The 18,152-nt window shown below is 55.6% G+C and overlaps 6 protein-coding genes across 6 annotated transcripts; 3 read left to right on the top strand and 3 right to left on the bottom strand.

Moving 5' to 3' along the window:
- The first annotated feature begins 266 nt into the window (after positions 1-266).
- Positions 267-3,234, top strand: BKA78DRAFT_75016 (uncharacterized protein). The gene is made up of 5 exons (XM_066893681.1): positions 267-664; positions 729-841; positions 892-966; positions 1,018-2,934; positions 2,996-3,234. The coding sequence occupies exons 1-5, from the start codon at positions 460-462 to the stop codon at positions 3,077-3,079; spliced, it is 2,394 nt and encodes a 797-aa protein (XP_066747636.1). The 5' UTR covers positions 267-459; the 3' UTR covers positions 3,080-3,234.
- Positions 3,235-4,066: 832 nt separating this feature from the next.
- BKA78DRAFT_75030 (cytoplasmic dynein-like protein 1 intermediate chain 2) lies at positions 4,067-6,699 on the bottom strand. Its single transcript, XM_066893682.1, has 3 exons — positions 6,381-6,699; positions 5,481-6,332; positions 4,067-5,431 (listed from the first exon to the last, which is right to left on the bottom strand). The coding sequence occupies exons 1-3, from the start codon at positions 6,522-6,524 to the stop codon at positions 4,298-4,300; spliced, it is 2,130 nt and encodes a 709-aa protein (XP_066747635.1). The 5' UTR covers positions 6,525-6,699; the 3' UTR covers positions 4,067-4,297.
- A 126-nt stretch (positions 6,700-6,825) lies between these two features.
- On the top strand, positions 6,826-7,934 carry BKA78DRAFT_305463 (ATP synthase E chain-domain-containing protein). Its single transcript, XM_066887705.1, has 3 exons — positions 6,826-6,999; positions 7,105-7,288; positions 7,372-7,934. Exons 1-3 carry the CDS (start codon positions 6,979-6,981, stop codon positions 7,440-7,442), a joined length of 276 nt encoding a protein of 91 aa, XP_066747634.1. The 5' UTR covers positions 6,826-6,978; the 3' UTR covers positions 7,443-7,934.
- Positions 7,935-8,048: 114 nt separating this feature from the next.
- BKA78DRAFT_305461 (uncharacterized protein) lies at positions 8,049-8,627 on the top strand. The gene has a single exon (XM_066887704.1). The coding sequence runs from the start codon at positions 8,109-8,111 to the stop codon at positions 8,562-8,564; it is 456 nt and encodes a 151-aa protein (XP_066747633.1). The 5' UTR covers positions 8,049-8,108; the 3' UTR covers positions 8,565-8,627.
- A 4,102-nt stretch (positions 8,628-12,729) lies between these two features.
- BKA78DRAFT_329849 (peptidase S8/S53 domain-containing protein) lies at positions 12,730-14,359 on the bottom strand (the record flags this gene model as incomplete). Its single annotated transcript, XM_066889708.1, has 3 exons — positions 12,730-12,753; positions 12,983-14,169; positions 14,236-14,359. 3 exons carry the CDS (start codon positions 14,357-14,359, stop codon positions 12,730-12,732), a joined length of 1,335 nt encoding a protein of 444 aa, XP_066747632.1.
- Positions 14,360-16,741: 2,382 nt separating this feature from the next.
- Positions 16,742-17,615, bottom strand: BKA78DRAFT_245952 (hydroperoxide and superoxide-radical responsive glutathione-dependent oxidoreductase; the record flags this gene model as incomplete). The annotated part of the gene is made up of 2 exons (XM_066884165.1): positions 16,742-16,804; positions 16,872-17,615. 2 exons carry the CDS (start codon positions 17,613-17,615, stop codon positions 16,742-16,744), a joined length of 807 nt encoding a protein of 268 aa, XP_066747631.1.
- Between the last annotated feature and the right edge of the window lie 537 nt (positions 17,616-18,152).

The raw sequence follows: 18,152 nt of genomic DNA, 5'->3' as shown, positions 1-18,152 counted from the left end.
GGAAGAGGAGGGAGGGTTCAGAAGAACAGTCGGGAGATGATCATGGTTCCCGTTGCTTGCAGGTGCAGGTGCAGGTGGGCGGGCGAAAAGGCAAAGCGGCCAATTGCGAGTCGAGAGCGGCTGTGGCTCCACGTCCCCGAGCGCCTGCGTCCAACGCGGCGGCTACCCGGCGACCGGCGATGACGCTGCGAGTGCTGTGCCCTGCCCCAGAGCCAAGGCATCCGTCAGCCCGCCGCTCGCCCTACACTGACAGCTCCAACCAGACACTACTCCATTCAACCACCACCCACCCACCCGCGTCTTGCTTACTGCACAATCCTCCTGTGCCGTTTCTACCACTGCCGATTTTGTTTCTGCTTCCGCTCCTAGCCTCATTCCTCCATCTGCGGCGCGACCCAATCTCGCCCGCTCTCGCGCTCGACAGCTCCCCGTCCGCCGCCCCTCGTCGAGCTTGCTACTATGGCTACCCTCAATCTGTCCACCAACGGTCCCACCATCTCCCGGAGCTACCAATCTGTAGTTTCCGCTCCTCCTCCTTCGGGTTCCGCCGCCAATTCTCCCACCTACGGACAATGGGCTGTCTTCTCTGTCTCTGCTCCCCTGGCCAATGCTTTTCAGGCAGACACCGGAAAGGAGAGCGTCTTGAAGGTCCAGAGCACTGGAGGTGAGCTTTGCCATCCTGTCGCATGGTCCCAGTCCCCCGGCTGACCTTGTTTGCAATCTTTCAGAGGGTGAATTGGTCGACCTGATCGAAGAGTTCTCCGACGGACGTATCCAGTTTGCCTTTGTCAAGGTCAAGGACCCGAATACCGGCCTTCCGAAGAATGTCTTGATAGCATGGGTGTGTAGCGCATTACGACCGGTCAGGATATACAGCTAATCCCAAGGCAGTGCGGAGAAGGTGTACCGGAAAGGACCAAGGGCTACTTCACCAGCCATCTCGCCGCAGTCTCCAAATTGCTCCACGTATGCCGCCCCGCCTAGGGACGAACGACACATGGCTGACTTGTTCCACAGGGCTACCACGTACAAATAACCGCGCGCAACGAGGGCGCTTTGGACCCTGAGGCTATCATCTCAAAGGTTGCTGATGCGTCAGGCGCCAAGTACTCAGCTGGAGAAGCCCAACCCCCACCTGTAGCAAGCAGACCTCCACCCGCCGTGGCCACGAAGCCCGTTTTCACCCCCACCAGGACTGGAGGCGCCGTCAGTGGTGGTTTTAACCCCCTTGCCCGTTCTCGCGCCGCTCCTCCCAGCAACAACACCAACGTGGACCAGGATGGCTGGGGCGCAGACGCCCCTCCGGTGACCAGGACACAATTGGAAAAGGTCGAATCGGCCTACAAGCCCACTAGGGTCAATCTTGCCGATATCGCCAAGGAAAACGCTGACGCTACTCGTTCTGCTGGTCCTCGAGGCGAAGGCGCTCCTGATGTGGTCAAGGGAGGATACCAGCCTGTTGGCAAAGTTGACATTGCCGCCCTCCGCAAGCAAGCCGCTGATTCTGGAAGCCTGAAAGACGACCGTCCTACCCCGGTCAAGGGCTCCTACGAACCGGTGGGCAAGGTAGACATTGCAGCCATCCGCGCCAAGGCTCAGGGTCCCTCCGGTTCTCCCGCAGCGAACCTGTCACCTGCTGCTACGGGCTCTTCAGGAGGTGCTGAGGAAGCTCCCAAGTCGCTTGCCGAGCGCTCAGCGGCATTCAACACGTCCGAAAGATTGACAACCCTGCCCAAGCCCAAGGTCGCAAACAAATTTGGCCAGGGCAGCTCTTTCACTGGCACAAAGCCCCCAGCCCCCGCTTTTGGAGCAAAGCCAGCCGCCCCTGCGCCAATTGTTGGAGCAGCTAGCAAAACATTTGCTGATGAGGGTGGGAAGACACCTGCTCAAATTTGGGCCGAGAAGAAAGCGCGCGAACGTGGCAACAGCGGCGCTGGACAGACTATGCCCCCTCCTGCTCAGCCCATCGCAAGCCAAACCAGCGGCTCTGGTGGTTGGAAGAGCGGATACACCGGAAAGTCCTGGGCGCCCGTTCAGACCACCCACACTGGAGGCAGCAATCTGAGCGCACAGCGCACAGGTCAGGATGAGCCTCAGCAAGAAGAGGCAACTTCCCCAAGCGGGGGCTTCGGCTCTATTCGGGATCGCTTCCAAGCTGCACCGCCGCCAATGGACATGTCCACCAAGCCGAACGCTGGTGCTGGTGTTCCCATCCCCGGTCTGCCTCACCGTCCATCCCAGGCCGAGGAGAGGCCCGCGGAAGAGCACGTCGCGGTTCCCCCGCCGCCGCCGCCGCAGCCTCGCAGCCCCTCTCCTGAACCCGAGGTGCGTTCAAGCTCCCCTATCCGTATTGCGCGGCCGGTTGCGAGAACCACTCAGCCGGAATTTGAGGCTCCGGAAGAGCGCTACGAGCCGGATCCTGTTCCTGCAGCGTCAATGGCTGCTGCGGCTTCTGCGGCGCAGCATCACTTGGAAGAAGAGCCGCAAGTGGAAGAACACGACCCTGCTCGTGGCGCAAGTCAGGCTGCTGCCGAAGCATCCTTTGGCGGTGCTGCAGGCCACACTGCTGCGCAAAGCGGCGGCAAGCGGGCCGTTGCGCAATACGATTACGAGAAAGCCGAGGACAACGAGCTTGAACTGCACGAGGGCGAGGTCATTTCCAACATCGACATGGTCGACGAGGACTGGTGGATGGGCCAGAACTCGCGCGGCGACACTGGCCTCTTCCCCAGTAACTACGTCGAGCTAGTCGACGACGAACCTGAGCCCGCAGCGGCTGCGCCGGCTCCCGCTGCCGCTCCCGTCCCCGCCGCTCCTGCTGCGCCAGCAGCTGCCCCTGCATCGGCCGGCAAGACTGCTACGGCCCTGTACGACTATGAAGCTGCAGAGGACAATGAGTTGAGCTTCCCTGACGGCGCGACCATTCAAGGAATCGTAAGAGTCCCTCCACTTCTCATGCCCCTTGCATGACAACAGGTTCTGACATATTAAATAGGAATTCCCCGATGACGACTGGTGGTTTGGCGAGTACGGCGGCAAGGCCGGTCTCTTCCCGTCCAACTACGTGCAGTTGAACTAAAGGCCCACGAGGACGGCCGTTGGAATCAAAAAGAAAATCCCAAAATAGCATTGTGTCGTTGGAGCGGGCGCGTAGACTTTGCCAACCCATTCAGTTGGTCAGTCAATCAGTGATGGATTCCAGGGTCTTGGTAGAGTTTTGTTAGCCCCAGCAGGTAGCTATGGATCGGGTGTTCTCCCTTTTGTTTCGTGCCTGTCTCTTCCTTCCCATGTGTCGATTCGTCGACAAATGGGGGCGATTGAAGGTGGTAAAAGTTGTCGGATTGCTCTTGGGCACACAGCGATTGCGTTTGTTCAGGGAGCCAGCCGGTTCAGAGTGAGGTGCGAGTGGCTCGATATAGGTCGATCAAAATGATATCAACATTTCTCCTGCCTAACCCACTAACAGTATAAACCTCATAGCTAAAGTGGACCATGATCAAACGCAACACATTAATGCTGATGTTGCATTTCGTTGCATCATGGACCACCCTGCTACCAAAAGGGAATCCACCCTCATAGTCCCAAGCACGTGGAGACAACGTGAGCCAACATTTACAATAAGAATTCCCAAAAATTCCCAGCTGATACGCGCAGCACCGGTGACCTACCTCGGCCATCTCGACCGAAAGCATTGATTCGAAACCTCCAAGTACATCGTTTCCTCAACCTCGAGGCAAGTGTGACGATTGCGCGTGTGATTCTGGTGTGCCCGTTCTTGGTCAGGGGTTTTAATGTTCGGAGTCCGAGCATATTCGGCGCCAAGGAACCGGGATGAGTGAGTGGTCAGAGAGGTCATGGTTTTGCAACTGGCAAAGACGCAATGGCGAGCTTGTGAGTGGGCAAGTGGTTTGGTTGGTATGCAGATGACGAGTCACTGTTAGGTACGGCGAGACAGCTATACTGGCGGTAGCCGTGTAATTCAATGCCTCCGTTGTCTCTATCATCTGACCTAGGGGCAGATCCAAGCTCAAAACATGCATGGCGACATCATCGCGGGCGTACATGCATACAGAGGGAAGATGAGAATGAGAATACAGATAGCCAATGAGAAAAGGGGGGAAGGGAGGGATCAATCGTATAACCAGTTGATCCATCCACCAAGTCATTTTACATGAAATTCATCAAGACCATTTCGTGCCAACTCATCCTCGTCCTTCGTAACACGCCAGCCTACCTCGTCATGTGCAGCCTGCTTTCCCCAGCAGGAGTTCCTCTTATTCGACAGTCTCAACACACCTCACCTCGCAACGCCATTGGCATTCGCGCCCAAACCTCCCGCATCAAAACGCTGCACAAAGCGCTTGACACCTGTCCACTCCTCTTGCCTGAGGTTATCCTGGCCACCCAGATCGCCGCGAACCTCGAACATGGTGACGACGCCGTCCAAGCCACCTGTCGCCAGGCGCTTGCCCTCGTTGCGCTCCCAGGCCACCTTGTTGAGGCTGCGTGCCATGAAGGTGGCGCCGCGCTTGTCGCTAGGCGTCGTCTTGGCCACGGGCACTTCGACGTCGACGTTGATATCCCAAACCTCGACGCTGCCGGCGCCGTCAACCAGCGCGAACACGCCTGGTCGCACCGGGCTCCACCGTGCGTCGTAGACCAGGTCTTCGCGGACGAACTCGTACAGAGGCGCTTGCGGTGCCGGTGCACCTGTGAGGCTGGCGGTCGAGGCCGTCGCCGCGGGCGGCCGCACTTTCCAAAGCTTGACGCTCCAGTCCAAGCTCGAGGAGAGGACCAGGTCGCCCAAGTCAATGGGCCCACGCGCTGGATGGAAGTCGAGGCTCATAACGGGCGCCGCGTGCCCACGGTAGAGAACCCGAGTGTCGACGCCCGCCTTGGCGCCCGCACGATCGTACCGGTGGCATGGATAGATGGAGCCTTCCTCGGTACCGGCGAGGAAGTAAGTTGGGTCTGACTGCGGGAATGCAATGCACGTGGGCGCAAGATCTTCGGTTTTGGCCGGTGGAGGTGACATGAGTTCGAGGAATTCCTGAGGCTGCGAAAGCATGTCGACTGTCCAGCCGCAGACGACACCGTCGGTCGAACATGAGATGATGTTGTTGGCGTTTTGTGTGCCCACAATCTCGATACTATACACTGGGTGAGTATGGCCGGAACCTGTCAAGGGAGTCTTTTGCACTGGGGCGGATTTTGCGCGCGTGTCCCACAAAAGGACCTGCCCACTGTAGGCGCCACCAATAATCAGGTTTGGATGGAAGGGAGAGAATTGCGCAGTGAGAATGTCAGATTGAGCGTGGAAGATGTACTCCGGGCGGTCTTGCATGTGCATATTCCAGATTTGAACAAGACCATCGGGATCGTGAGGTGCGGAAGGGTTCTTGGTGTACGATGCAAGCACGAGCTCGGGGAACTGGATGCGGTCAGCCTTGTCGTCTTGCTGTTGCGTACAAAATACAAACCTTTTGAGAAAAGTTCAAGTCACTAATCATTCTCTTTTTGCTCCACCGTTCGTCGTAAAATTGGGTGATCTCGCGTATCCGCCTGCCCTTCTTTCCCTTGGATGTGCCAAAACCGTCTTCGTCTTCATCCACATCTTCCAAACCGGCCATGGCATAGTCGGTAAGAAGATCATACTCTTCCTCCAAGGCCCTCTCGATTACTTTTGACGACCGTTCCACAAAGTCAAAAAAGTCATCGGACGAAGTGACAGCATTGAGCTCCTCGTCTGTCAATTGTCTCGCCAGGAATTTCGGCTCCGTCGTGGCAGCCGCTCCATTGTTTTGACCATCCTGCAAAGCCTTCAACTCATCTTCGATTTCTTTCCGAATGTTCTGGCGCAATTCGTCATCTCGAATACGGTCTATCCTGCTCCAACGTTTGCTGGACCTCTTGGCCTTTGACGGAGACCAGTCGGGACCGTGAGTCTCCTGTTGTTCGCCGTCCGAGTCGGATTGGCGTCTTTTTGGCGGCGACCACGGTTCCGTAGTCTGCACGCCTTTGCTGTAGGTGATGATCTCCGGCTTGGGCGTCGACGGTGCCTCGTAAACGGTCGTGAGCGGGGCAATGGAAAGCGGTTGCGGTATCGTTGTCGTCGTCTGGACTGTTGCGGGACTGCTGGCGGTTTCGATGACGTCTCCCGCGGCACTCGACAGCTGGCTGGCACTGACGACCGACGTGGGCCTACTTCTTCCAGCCGGTGAAGATGGGTCTCTGGGGCCTCCAGAGCCTGGCCTGCTTTCGCCCACCAAGCTCTGAATCAGATGGTCCAGTTCGCGTCTGCTGTCGGCTCGGCTTGGCGTAGGCGATACTAGCTAGGAAACATTAGCGGTGTTTGTAGAGAAGCTACGCGAGTATCCTACATCGGACGCGTCCGACATGCTTTGGCGACTCTGGGTAAACTCCTTCTGGCGCATCTCGCGCTGCCGCTTAAGCTCGGCCAGCTTGGCCTTTTTGGCCAGAATTTCATCGCGGCGCTGCTGCATGGTGGACGAGGGATCCGACATCGCGGCGGTTTGTTGGGCGGTGGGAGCGATGTGGTTTTGAGGTCAGGTAGTTTAGCGGATGGAAGACTGGCGGCGCATCGACCCGCGACTCATTCGGGCACGACGGAGGAAGACTTGCAATGTGAATCGGTTGGTTGGGTTCAAGTAAACAGCGCAGCACGCGGGCGAGGGCTCTAGCAGCGGCAGGGTCTCGCAGCGGTAGTGCAGCGGTGGACAAGGATGAGCCCACGGATGATTAAGCCAAGCAACCGGCTCGGGAAAGACCGCGAAAGTCGCATGCTGCGTTGAACTTCTGCCGCCCACGCGCTGGAAAAGCTGCTCGTCGTTGCATCAACAACACCACGACATCCTCGCTCCTCCCTCCCGTCACCTGCTCCGCCGACATCCACCGCGGGCCCTTCAATTGACCTGTCGGCTCCCTCTCGCCCGTCTTTTTTCGCGCTACTTCGACACCATGGCATCCACGGGGGTCAACGTACGCTTTCCCGCTCCGCTACCGCTTCCGCAACTCCGTCAACGCTTTCCAACCCATCCGACGGTCGCAGTCCCATGAATGCAGTGAGCTGATAAGCTTTGGCAGGTCCTTCGGTGGTCAGCGCTCGGACTCGGCGTCTTCTACGGCATCTACCACCAGTCCAAGATTTCCGCGCACGACAAGCTCGAGCAGATCAACCAGGAATACGCGCACAAGGAGGAGCTGATCAAGAAGGCCAAGGAGGAGTACAGCAGAAGGCAGGCGGCATTTTCGGGCAAGTCGAGCGGAAGTAAGTGGCCCCAAGCGTCGCACAGCTGCGGCACAGGAATCAGCATTGTCTGAGAATCGATGCGCTGACCTTTGCTTCTGCAGTCGTTACGAACCCCGAGGACCCCAAGTTTGACCTGGAGGCGTTCCTGAAGGCCAAGGCCGAGGAGAAATAGACGAAAGATCTCGCGCTGTGCTTGCAACCACGAGGGTGGGCACGCTAGAACGTTAATCTGGACGACAAAACGGCGTAGCGGAGGTGGCTGCGACTGATCAACACTCCGTCTTGCTCGAACTTGAGGACTGGCGGATGTACGAGATGTACATTGTACAATTATAGACTTCATTGAACAGCCGTCAGCCCGTCCGTCTAGCGGCTGCTTTCGAGAATGGGGACTATTCTTTCCAATTATACTGCCTAGATCTGGATCGGTCAAGATGATTTGCCCAGGATTCGCCCTTTAGAGGTATACCCGTTTCTTGTGATTGTAACTGCGCTGAACCGTCTCGATACCTCCCAGATAAGCAATCTCTCCCTTGTCCTGCAGCCATGCTGCATACTTTGAATTTGCCGACAAAATCGAGCCACGATTGGATCAATTGGCATTTTTTGGATGCAGACACAATCACAGACTCACTAGTGACTTTGATTTCACGTTCATGAGTCGGCTCTAAGGGAGAATATCTCAGGTTTGATTGCGGAAATGATCAACCTATGTCCTGAATCTACGAAAAAGCTTGACCGGCCAAAGTAACACCCAACGCCGTTATGAATTTCCAACCCCAACTTGCAACCATCGCTCACCCAGGTTGAAAGGAAGGTCTGGCCGAAAAGACCAAAAATGTTGTGCCAAATGTTTTCCTATAACTCCAAACCGACAACTCCATGGAAACAAACCCCCTTACTGTTCGTTGGATCGATCCTCCTGGGGAACCAATCGGTCGTAGCCGTAGGTGTTGGAGTAGCTCTTGCGGTACAGCTTCTTCGTTTCCTTGCTCTCGCTGCCGGATGCCGAGGAAGAGTCGACATTCCAGAGGCCGTTGGGGTCCTTGACTGCCATGGGGAAGCACGACTTCAGAGGAGAATTGGGAGTGCTCTTGGAAGGCATCGGAGTCACAAGCGTCGTGCTGTTGACGAAACTCTCTGCCGCGTGCTTGGGAACGTAGCTCTTCCTGCGTCCTTGGCCTGCAACTTCAGCATCCTGGAAAGTCAGAACTTCGGGCGAGCCAGGCCCGCGCATGGGACCAGGGCCGTCTGGGTTGCTGCTGTTGACGGAGAAGATGGATCTCAACGATGAGCGCCGGGATGCGATGCTGCTGAGGCTCATGACGGAAGCCCTGCGGCGCCATTGGCTCTCATCCCGCAGGGGAAGAGCAGTGGGAAGCGCAGTGGTGGTGGCCATGGCGCCTTTGGTGGTTGACATTTTGAGGAGGTGGTTGGTTTTGATGGAGGTTGAGTGAAAGAGTATTTGGTTGAAGAGCTCGAGGAGTTTGACGGAGCTGTTGAAGAGGATGTTTGGATTGATGCTGATTCGGAATCAAATGAGCAGAAACGTCCATCCTTAAGTACCTCCAACGGTATACACCCTCCAGACCCTGTTTCCTTGAGCACGCGGTTCTGTGTTCCCTCGACCAGGTCCATTCCTTTCCTCGGAGTCCACGGTCAGTTTGCTTCGCCGCCACTATCTGATAGACCACACTAGTCTCCCGTCGAGAAGTCCGACCTGCGTTCAGCCATCACCGCCACGTCTAGAGGCCTCTAGCCTGAACCGAAGCGCCCGACAGCCACAACCATCTTCATGGCCGAGCGCTTTCAACATTTCGAGCAAAGCTTTCTCGTCTCCCCGCACCTCAGGCGGTGGGCTGCCGCCATGAGCACAAGTCTGCCACACTCTATTGACACTCGCGCCCGAATGAGTCTTGAACGATGCGGGGTCATCATTTGAGTTTTCAAACACTCGACTGAAAACATGGAGTCTCGAAGTCAAAGGAGCCGGTACCGAATTCCGGTTGGTTCAGGGTCAGGCCACAACAATGGCATTCATCTCGGCCACGAGCACTCCCATCAAGGGCCTTCAGGGTCCTCTCGGCCACGATAGACACCACAACCCTGTCTTGGCACAATCCATCAAGGGACATAGTTGACCCAGTCCCTCACTCGAGTTGCAAAACTCCCCCGCAAACGGCCAATCATTTTCGCACTAGATGGCAGGTCTGTGGTCGCCGTCTGTTATCCACCAATCACAGCACTTTTGAGGACTAGAGGCAACCACAATCAACACGTCCCTTCGGAGTTACCGCTGGCATCCAGCTGGGCGAACCTTTGGCTCAACGCCACGAGCCTGCTGCCCATGGTCACTATCGTCGACCCCGATCTCATCCCTTGATTCGAGTCCAATGCTGGGTGGGACTCGACTTCGGCCGTTGGATCGGCGAGACTCGGCGCTCTCTGCACTGCCAGGACCAGATTAAGTGCTGGCATCGTACCCGGATCTCGATGAGCCTGGCGAGTGTCTTTGATCAACTTTTATCCGACGAGATTAGGGATTGGGGTCTCATGGCAGCAATTCCAGTGCAGTTGAAATGCCTGAAAAGCTTTAATCCAGCAAGGACTCGATGGCAGTAAAGTAACGGAGACTATGCGGAAGTAGCGGCTCACCTCAGGCCACTAGACTTTGACTTTTCATCACTTTTGCAAATCATCATCACAGAATGCATGCGCTACGTTCATCAACGCTAGAAACAAAGTATGGTCCGTTAATGCTCTTCTGGCCACCTTCGTGGCCGATTCCCCTCTAGTTCACGGCGTTGGTCACAAAATAAATGTCAACTGCAAGACTTCGCGGCAGAGATTGGCGAAGCACATGCGGAGTATTCAAATCACCAAGGCACTTGCGTATGGAATGGGAGCATCCAAAGGCGTCAAGGTCAGAAGAAGTAGGTACTCTAGCTCGTACGAGGACGGCTGCAGTACAGACTGGAACACCGTTGCCCTATTTGGAGTCGACATTCTCTTGCAGCCAACGTTTGCCCCGCTATGATCCTCATGGAGAACCTTTAAACAACTCCATCTGAGCCTGCCTCAATGTCAAATATTCAAGCGTTCGGAATCGACATTCAGAAAGCTACTCGAGCCATGTCGTCCGCCTCTTCCGCATCCCCACAGTCGACGGTCCTGGCCCCCAGGGCCATCACTCACGCGATGCCAGCCATCGCAAACCACCGCATGTATGCTGAGTAAACAAAGCAAGAAAGGCCCTCAGATAACTGTCATCGCGTACCAGTCTCCATGCCCTACGGGATGTCCGTCGGCGGGACGCGCCGCCGAACCGAAGTTCGAGATGGTGGTCTCAGCCACTTGCTTGCTTTTCGAGTTTGTGCGCCTACCATGACTGGCTCGCTCGCTGGTTGGCTTTCCTGACTCTGGATCTGTCAGCATTCACATCTATTCGAGGCTATTGACACAATGTGCCTGCGCGTAAGGAGATCTTGGCGGCGTTTGGGCGGTTTGGCGGAATCGGCTCGATGTATTAGACTGGTGAGCTCTGCGCCAATCAATTCACGCTTTGTCTGAATCTTTGAGTATGTTGCTTCTCTCAGGCCTGGTATCATTGGCTATGACACACGAGACAGCAACTCAAGCTGTGTCTTTTGTTTTGAATTCGTTTTAATGCTCCCTGTGGCTGCAATTTGAAGCTTGAGTAGCAAAGGAGTCCTGGAGCTTGAAGGCTCCCTAGCTGCGTGCATCCAAATAGAGGATTCTCCAGGTCTCCATGGCGATCTCTTCTGTGTACGACCATGCCTCGTTCATACCATCGCAGGGGGCCACGGTAGCATCGTGAGTCCGGCGTGGGGATGAATTGTTTTGAGTTTCTGATGGACCATTTCCTGTGGTATTAGGCTGGCCTAGATGATCACGACCATGTCCAGGCCGTCTATCTGCCCTAATGAGGCTGGAAAACTGGCTGGCAGGTATATATGATGATCGTCTTGACCCGGGTCTTGATTTTGACTAGTGGTTGCCATATGGTTGCCTCAGGTTGCAATGTCCAACGGCCTCACAACCCCGGAAGCTCTTTCCAAATCTCTTGCATCTGCCAACCCATCCCAGTAGTCGCTATGCCAGGAACCCCCGAAAAGCGCAGCGCAAAGGAAGGCGCGAAGGAGCAGGAAACAAGCTGGGACAAGCTGGACAGCCTTACCGGACCTAGGCTTGCGGTCTAGAAGCGGTAGATATACATGCTGAGCAACGCGGCTGCCGTCGCCGTCACCTTCGTGTCGCGAGAACACTGGCCGCGCAGGTTTTGCAGACGCAGGGACGCGCAGCAGCGCAGGAGGTGCCGTAAACAGAATGCATTTGTCAACTTTGGCGCGCATTGAACGAGACCGCAGACGGCTTTTCGGCTTCGGCTGCAAAAGACAGCGGGTACAACGTCCAGCCCCCCGGCAGCAGTTTGACAGGTTGACGACTCTTGGCGGGCAGGTGGGAGCGGGAGCCAAGAGCGGTGGTGGGCGGCTACGGAGATGGGTGGAGACGGTGTTGCAGAAGGCGAAGCGGAGTGTTTGAGGATTTGGAGGTGGGGAGGGGCGCGAGGGGTCGCTGTCGATTGTTTGGTTTCGACGTTGGCATTTTGGTTTGTTTCCGGCGAGTTGTTGATTCTGGTTGAGTAAGTGATGGATAGGTCTGTTGGAAAGGGGCAGACATCATTTCGTATGCCCATGTCAGTTGGTGAGGTGCACACGATCACTCCTCGTCCTTGATGCTTGAGAGATGCACATCGCATCCGTGCGTCGAGGCGGACGTGCTCGACTCCATGTCCAACACCAAAACGGAACCGAGTCATCGGGTGGGACCCTTCGGCAAACGTCCATTCTGCCCGGGTTCAAGGAAGACAGACGAACCTTGCAACATCGTGGCCGCCCTGCACAGCAACAGAGATTCCAGAGCGGACACGAAAACTCCTTGCGATCGCCGCCTCACACACCTCAAAATCGCACTCCCGGCATCCAACCCAGCCTCCATCTCCCAAGTCAAAGTTTTGAGGATGATGACGTGGAGTTATCGTCGTCTGGTGCTGGTGGGATGATGGGATGACGTTTCGGATCCAGCGCGGTGGCTGCCTTCAGCCGAATTCCCTCGGCTGGGATGATCTGACAGCTTGATGGAAGCCTAAAGTGTATGCTTAAAATTTAGGCCCGGCTTCCTTGCAACTCTCTGACGTCTTCTCGTCGCTTGTTTGATGCACTCCGGCATTGTAGGCCGTGAAAAAAACAGATGCCAGCTCTCAAGATAGGGTAGGGGTATTCGAGCACTCCCTGTAGCCATCCATCGACAAGCTCAAATGCCTAAGTCTTCTAACTGCGATGCACTTGAATGCTCCTCGTCTATGCGCAAAACCTCAAAAGTCAACCAGGAATCGTACGCTAGAAAAAATTTTGGCTCTATATTTGACATGAAGCGCTTTACGCCAGCAAGACATGGCATCTCTAGTAGGTAATAATAGTACTGCACAGATGAATACACAGATACAAGAAATAATGCGCCAATCGAATCCTAACAGCCCGCTTACCACCACGTCTTGCTCTCCTCCTCGCTCAATGAGAAACTCAAAGACGCGTCCTTGTGCTGATCCGCAGTCCCCCTCTTCTGAAGAGCACTGGTTACGCCGTTATTGAGCAGAACGGTGCTGCTAGCGGTTGTGGCTGTCCCTGCGACCAGGTCCGATAACGCCGTTGTCTTGAGCAATTGCTTCATGGCCCGCGGATTCTGGCCAAGAGTCGCGTTGTTCGCCATCAAGTAAGCCATAACACCAGTGACATGGGGGCAAGCCATGCTAGTACCGCTCAGATACTGGATGGTATTATCGCTGCCGATGTACGAAGAGAGGATATTCTCTCCGGGAGCGTAGAGGTCAACGCACTCGCCCGTGTTGCTAAACGACGATATGGAATCGGTGATGCCGATTGCGCCGACGACAACGGCATCGCCCTGAGAGCCACCAACGTTCGAGGGCGAATAGTCACAGGCTTGATTTCCTTTGTTCCCAGAAGCCACCGATGCGTGAATGCCAGCTGCAGTGGCGGCACGAATAGCTTCGGACAGAGTCGTCACAACTTCGTCGGTTCCGAACGACATGCTCAGGATGCTACCAATGAAATCAGGTTGGGTCCTGCGCTTCTCGTGTTGCTGAACAACCCAGTCAATTCCAGCAATCGTGTTGTTGGAAGAGCCACCTCCTTGGGCGTCGAGGACACGGACGGCGATGATGTTGGCACCGGAAGCGACACCAAACACCTGCCCTGCAGAAGTTCCAGAGACGTGCGTTCCGTGGCCGGCGCCGTCCGTGTAGTCTCCAGAAGAGTTTGTCCAGCCACCGTTGACGGGTCCACCGGCGGGGAAAGCAGTCCATCCGTTCCTTGCGCGCGAGTCGAAGACGATGTGGTCGACGTTGACGCCCGTGTCAACAACGTAGATGTCGACACCCGCACCCAGAGCGGGGTACTCATAGGTGTAGGTGAAGTTGGTGGCCTTTTCGTCGCCGGAGATGGTCGAGCCACTGGAGATGCGCTCCAATCCCCATGGAGCGCCAGACCTTTGCGTGACAGCCATGGACTTGATCGATACACTCTTTTCGACGTGGGAGACGTCCACCATGCCGTTCAATGCTTCGATACAGTGGCTCTTCATGCTGGCGCTGAATCCACGGAAGGCCGAGTTGTTGTAGATGTGATGGACATCAGAGTGACTTGAGTTGAGTTCTAACCGTTGCAGCACCTCTTCGACTTCCGGGGTCACGGGATGGGATGCGTTGAAAATTACAATGTACTGTTCGCCGCCAGATGCGTGGGTGGAGACATTCGCAAGATTGTCCGGGGTGGCCAAGGGTGTTACAACGGGAGTTACTGGTGTTGCGATTGGCGTGCCAACAGGTTGAGGTGTCGTGGCTTGGGAGCCGACATTTTTCGAACTGAATTTTGGGAAGCCTGGTCTGTCGGTGAAAAAGGCCGGAGCAGGGAGTCCAAAGATAGGAGTTGCAACGGCAGATCCGAAAGAGAGAGAGAAGAGAGCGATAGAGGCGGCAGAGGTCTTCATCCTGAAAGACGGAGCGCGACTTTACGGTTTGGAGAGTCCTCTGAGAGATCGAATACCAGAGTTACTTGGCCAAGGAGGTACGGATAAAAGGACAGAAGATCAATGAGTGCGTCTAAAGACAAAATTTAGTACCTCAGCATAATGTGGAATTCTGGCAAAGATGTCCGTCATCTAAAAAACACGGGAGCTCTCAAAATAGCGAAGAGTCTGATAACTCCCTGTAGCACGTCGGCTAAGACGTTTGACTCCGGGCCAGACGACGGTCTGAGACACACGATTCGAGGAGGAGTGGACTCTAGGATGAGCTGATCCAACTATCGCTTCCACGGCCGAGCGTATCCGGAAAGGAGGAGGGGGTTGGAAGCTGTTTGCTTCGGGATGACTCAGGACTAAGCTCAAAAAGAAGTACTCACATCGCACGTCAAGGCGGAAGGATGTAGGTTTCCGCTTCTTCTGGGGAGAAAGGAAGGTCTGTAGGATTGAAATGACAGTGTGTACGTGCCGGCACGGAGTAGGGACGGTATAGAGAAGAGAAGGAAATATTAGGGTATGTACTAAAAGAAGAGAAAGACGATTCGAGTTGCAGAGTGACAGAAAGTAGGAAACCCAGGGCCGGCAAGTCAGAGAAGAAAGCTATGGGGAGACTAGGCGTATTTTACATGCACGGAGAGCAAAGACGTGCGCCATGACGCCGAGTTGAGTGCAGGGGCTCCAGGCTCGAAACCCGCTGCACGTCCGACTGGATCATGTTGTGCATTCGCAACGGCAAGAGAGGCCAAAAGCGTCCAGGTTCGGCCGGCTTATTGAAACGCTCGGTCAGTACACCCTGGCGTAGATCTCTAGAGACGTCGAAGGGCTGTCAAAAAGCTGCCATGGAGTTGTCAACAAAGGCATCTGGCAGGAGAGCCACAAACCATGCCACGCAGCCTTGCCGCCAGCCGCATGAATGATTGGTTCGCAGGATGACCAGCGGATGCGCCCGCAGAGATTGCCAACGCGCAGGGTGGAGCGGTAGTTGATTTGGACTGTGCAACGGTCAAGGGGGCCAATGGTCGAGAGGGTGTTGCTTCGCCGTGATGGCGAGTTTCAGGTACCAGGTGCGAGCCTTCGCCCTTCACTCGGGCCCTCTAGCCGACCCCGGACGGTCTCCTAACCGGTCTTTGCTTACGGCGCAAAGAAAAAATATGCGATGCGCCGCTCTAGAACCGTGTCCAGCCAAGCGCATCCACAAGCGCCAGAAGGAAAGGAGAGTTCCCCAGTTTGCATCACGTGGCGTTGTCGTCCCCAGTTCCAAAGCCATGTTTATCCTTCTCACGCCTCACCCCTCGACCTGAACCTGGACCCCAGACAGCTAGAACAACCGTTGCCTCTCTGCCTCGCCCCGTTTGTAAACATGATGTCAATCTTGTTTATGCGCCTGTTCCGCCCGGAGCAAACAATGTTTACCATTGTTTTCTCCTTCCCGCGCTCGGCATGGCGCTTATCCAGCCTCCAGGGACGCGTATGCCGCCATGGCTCTCTCGCCTTCCCGCCGTTGAGCCCGGGCGCTGTCGCGTCCAATCTCCACAGCCTTGGTGCTCGTGGCCTCGCTGTCGCATGATGCGCTTCTGTTCCAGGGCGTGGCTTGCGCTGTCAGTTCCTGCAACCCACCGTTCCACCGGATCAAGGATGTAGACAGCAGGGCAGGTACACAGCCGGTGCATCTGCTGACGACGCCAGGCGGAAAAGTGCACAAAGGTCCTTGAGTGACCATGACAATTTCCGGCGGCTCTCAGCGGCTACGGGTCGCATCAGCCGGCCAAGAATAGTCAGCATCTGGGCGTTGCGGAATGACGCTGTGCAACTGCGCTGAGGACCTATCAAGACTCGATCAGTCGAAGGTCAGTCTTCCGTTCTTCGAGGGCAAACTTGGCAAGGTCCCAACGGATGCGTGCGTTGCGGACCACGTGGGCCTATGGATCATTGGGACTCCGCTCATTCATTGCAAAATTTCCACAGCTTCGAGGTTTTGTCCACAATGTTCCTCAGTTACCCTGTTTGACCGCAGATGACAGAGGATTTGACAGCGGCACACGCAAGACATTGATTCAAAGACAGCCGGTTGGCACGACCGGTGACTGTTTCAAGATTGGACGTCAAGTTCTTTTTGGATCTTGGCCTCTGCCACATTTTTGCTCCAATGGAAAAAAAGGTTCCTGGCTTTTACTACCTGCGCCAGGCACTTGACGGACCGAGGCTTGGCGAAACCTAATCGTTCATTGTCGTTTAAAAGATGTGGTATCTGTCGCTACAGCGCCTAGTGCCGTCAAAAGGAAAATTTCGTGGTTTTGTACTTTTCATCCCCTCCCAGGCGCCGTGTCGGCCGTGGACGCAGAGCACGGCTTATGATCGCGCTACGGCGTACTCGTTCAAGAAGTCGGGGTCGTTTTCGAATTCCTCGCGCACCTGTCGCACGTTTCGTCAGCAAGTGGTCGCCGCGAGAATGGAATCAAACCAAATGTAGGAGACTTACAATGTCAAGACCACCAACAAGCTCGCCGCCCACCCACAGCTGCGGGAATGTGGGCCACTCGGCGTACTCCTTCAGGCCCTGCCTGACATCGTCATCGGCCAGGATGTTGAAGAAGCCATAACGGACGCCCTTCTCGCGGAGAATTCCAACCAGTTGTCTGCTGAAACCGCACTGTGGTGAGCTGGGAGTGCCCTTCATGAACAGCATGACTGGCGCAGCCTTGACCAAGCCACCAAGTCTCTCAAACAGTTCCTCCTTGCTTGTTTGTTCGGGTGCGGAAGCGGGTTCCTGAGCGCTAGGAGCGTAGCCGGCAAGGTTGCCGTTCGCTGCAGCAGTCGGAGGCTCTTGCGCCTGCTTGGTGACAGTCTGCGGTGGTGGAAGACCAAGTTTTCCTCGGTTGTCGCCCTTGCCAGCGAACTTCTCGACAGCGGCGCGCACTTTGGAAGCGTCACTGCCTGATACCGTCTCGACAACTTGTCCGCCCTTCTCCAAGACAATGTACGGGACTGCCGTCACGTCGTACATTTCAGACACCTCGGGCAGCTCTTCTGCGTTTATGGAGACGAAACCGATCGAACCGTCGGCGGGGTAGGTGCTCGCGAGCGTCTCGAGGACCATGGTCATCTGCTTGCAAGGCGCAGCCCATGGCGCATGGAAGTAGGTGACGAGGAGGGCATTCTGAGGAAAGGCGGACTTGAACTGGGCAAAGTCGGCATCGGCCGTGATTTCTGTTACTGAAGCCATGTGGTTGGTCTACTGGGTTTGTCCGGAAACTGTAGTCGATGTCGGAGGCGAAGTCCGCGTGCGTAAACCAGAGAGGTGATCGGGAGAGAGGCTGGCAAAAAGTGTCGTGATCGTCTGGAAAGCGTTGGCGGTGACGCCAGGTTGGATGCGATGCCCCTCCACCTGGTTCGGCGGCAACCAAAATCCCTCGCCGAAACTCCGTGCATACTACCTTAACCTTGGCGCCAGTCACGTCATTGTCGAAACAAACGGCTTTGCTGACATAACATATCTAAATAGCTACCATGATAGGAACCTATGTATCACAAGTCAACAATAAACTACAAGAGTCAATTTCTCGAAAGTCAGATCCTGTTGCGTTGGTGAGCACATGCCGAAGAATCAACTGCCGACAATCAATTCGAAGTGCTCTTTTTTGCCTTCCTCTGTTCTAGATCCATTCATGACCTGATGCTGCTAGCTGACCATGTAATCAAGAGAGAAATCAAATGGAATATCTCAGTCATCTGTCTCGACATAGACCCGTATCCAGGTCCA

The sequence above is a fragment of the Phyllosticta capitalensis genome (genome assembly GCF_038381095.1).
Source record: "Phyllosticta capitalensis strain CBS 128856 chromosome Unknown BKA78scaffold_2, whole genome shotgun sequence".
NCBI classification, from domain to species: domain Eukaryota; kingdom Fungi; phylum Ascomycota; class Dothideomycetes; order Botryosphaeriales; family Phyllostictaceae; genus Phyllosticta; species Phyllosticta capitalensis.
This window is presented reverse-complemented; position numbering and strand designations above follow the sequence as displayed.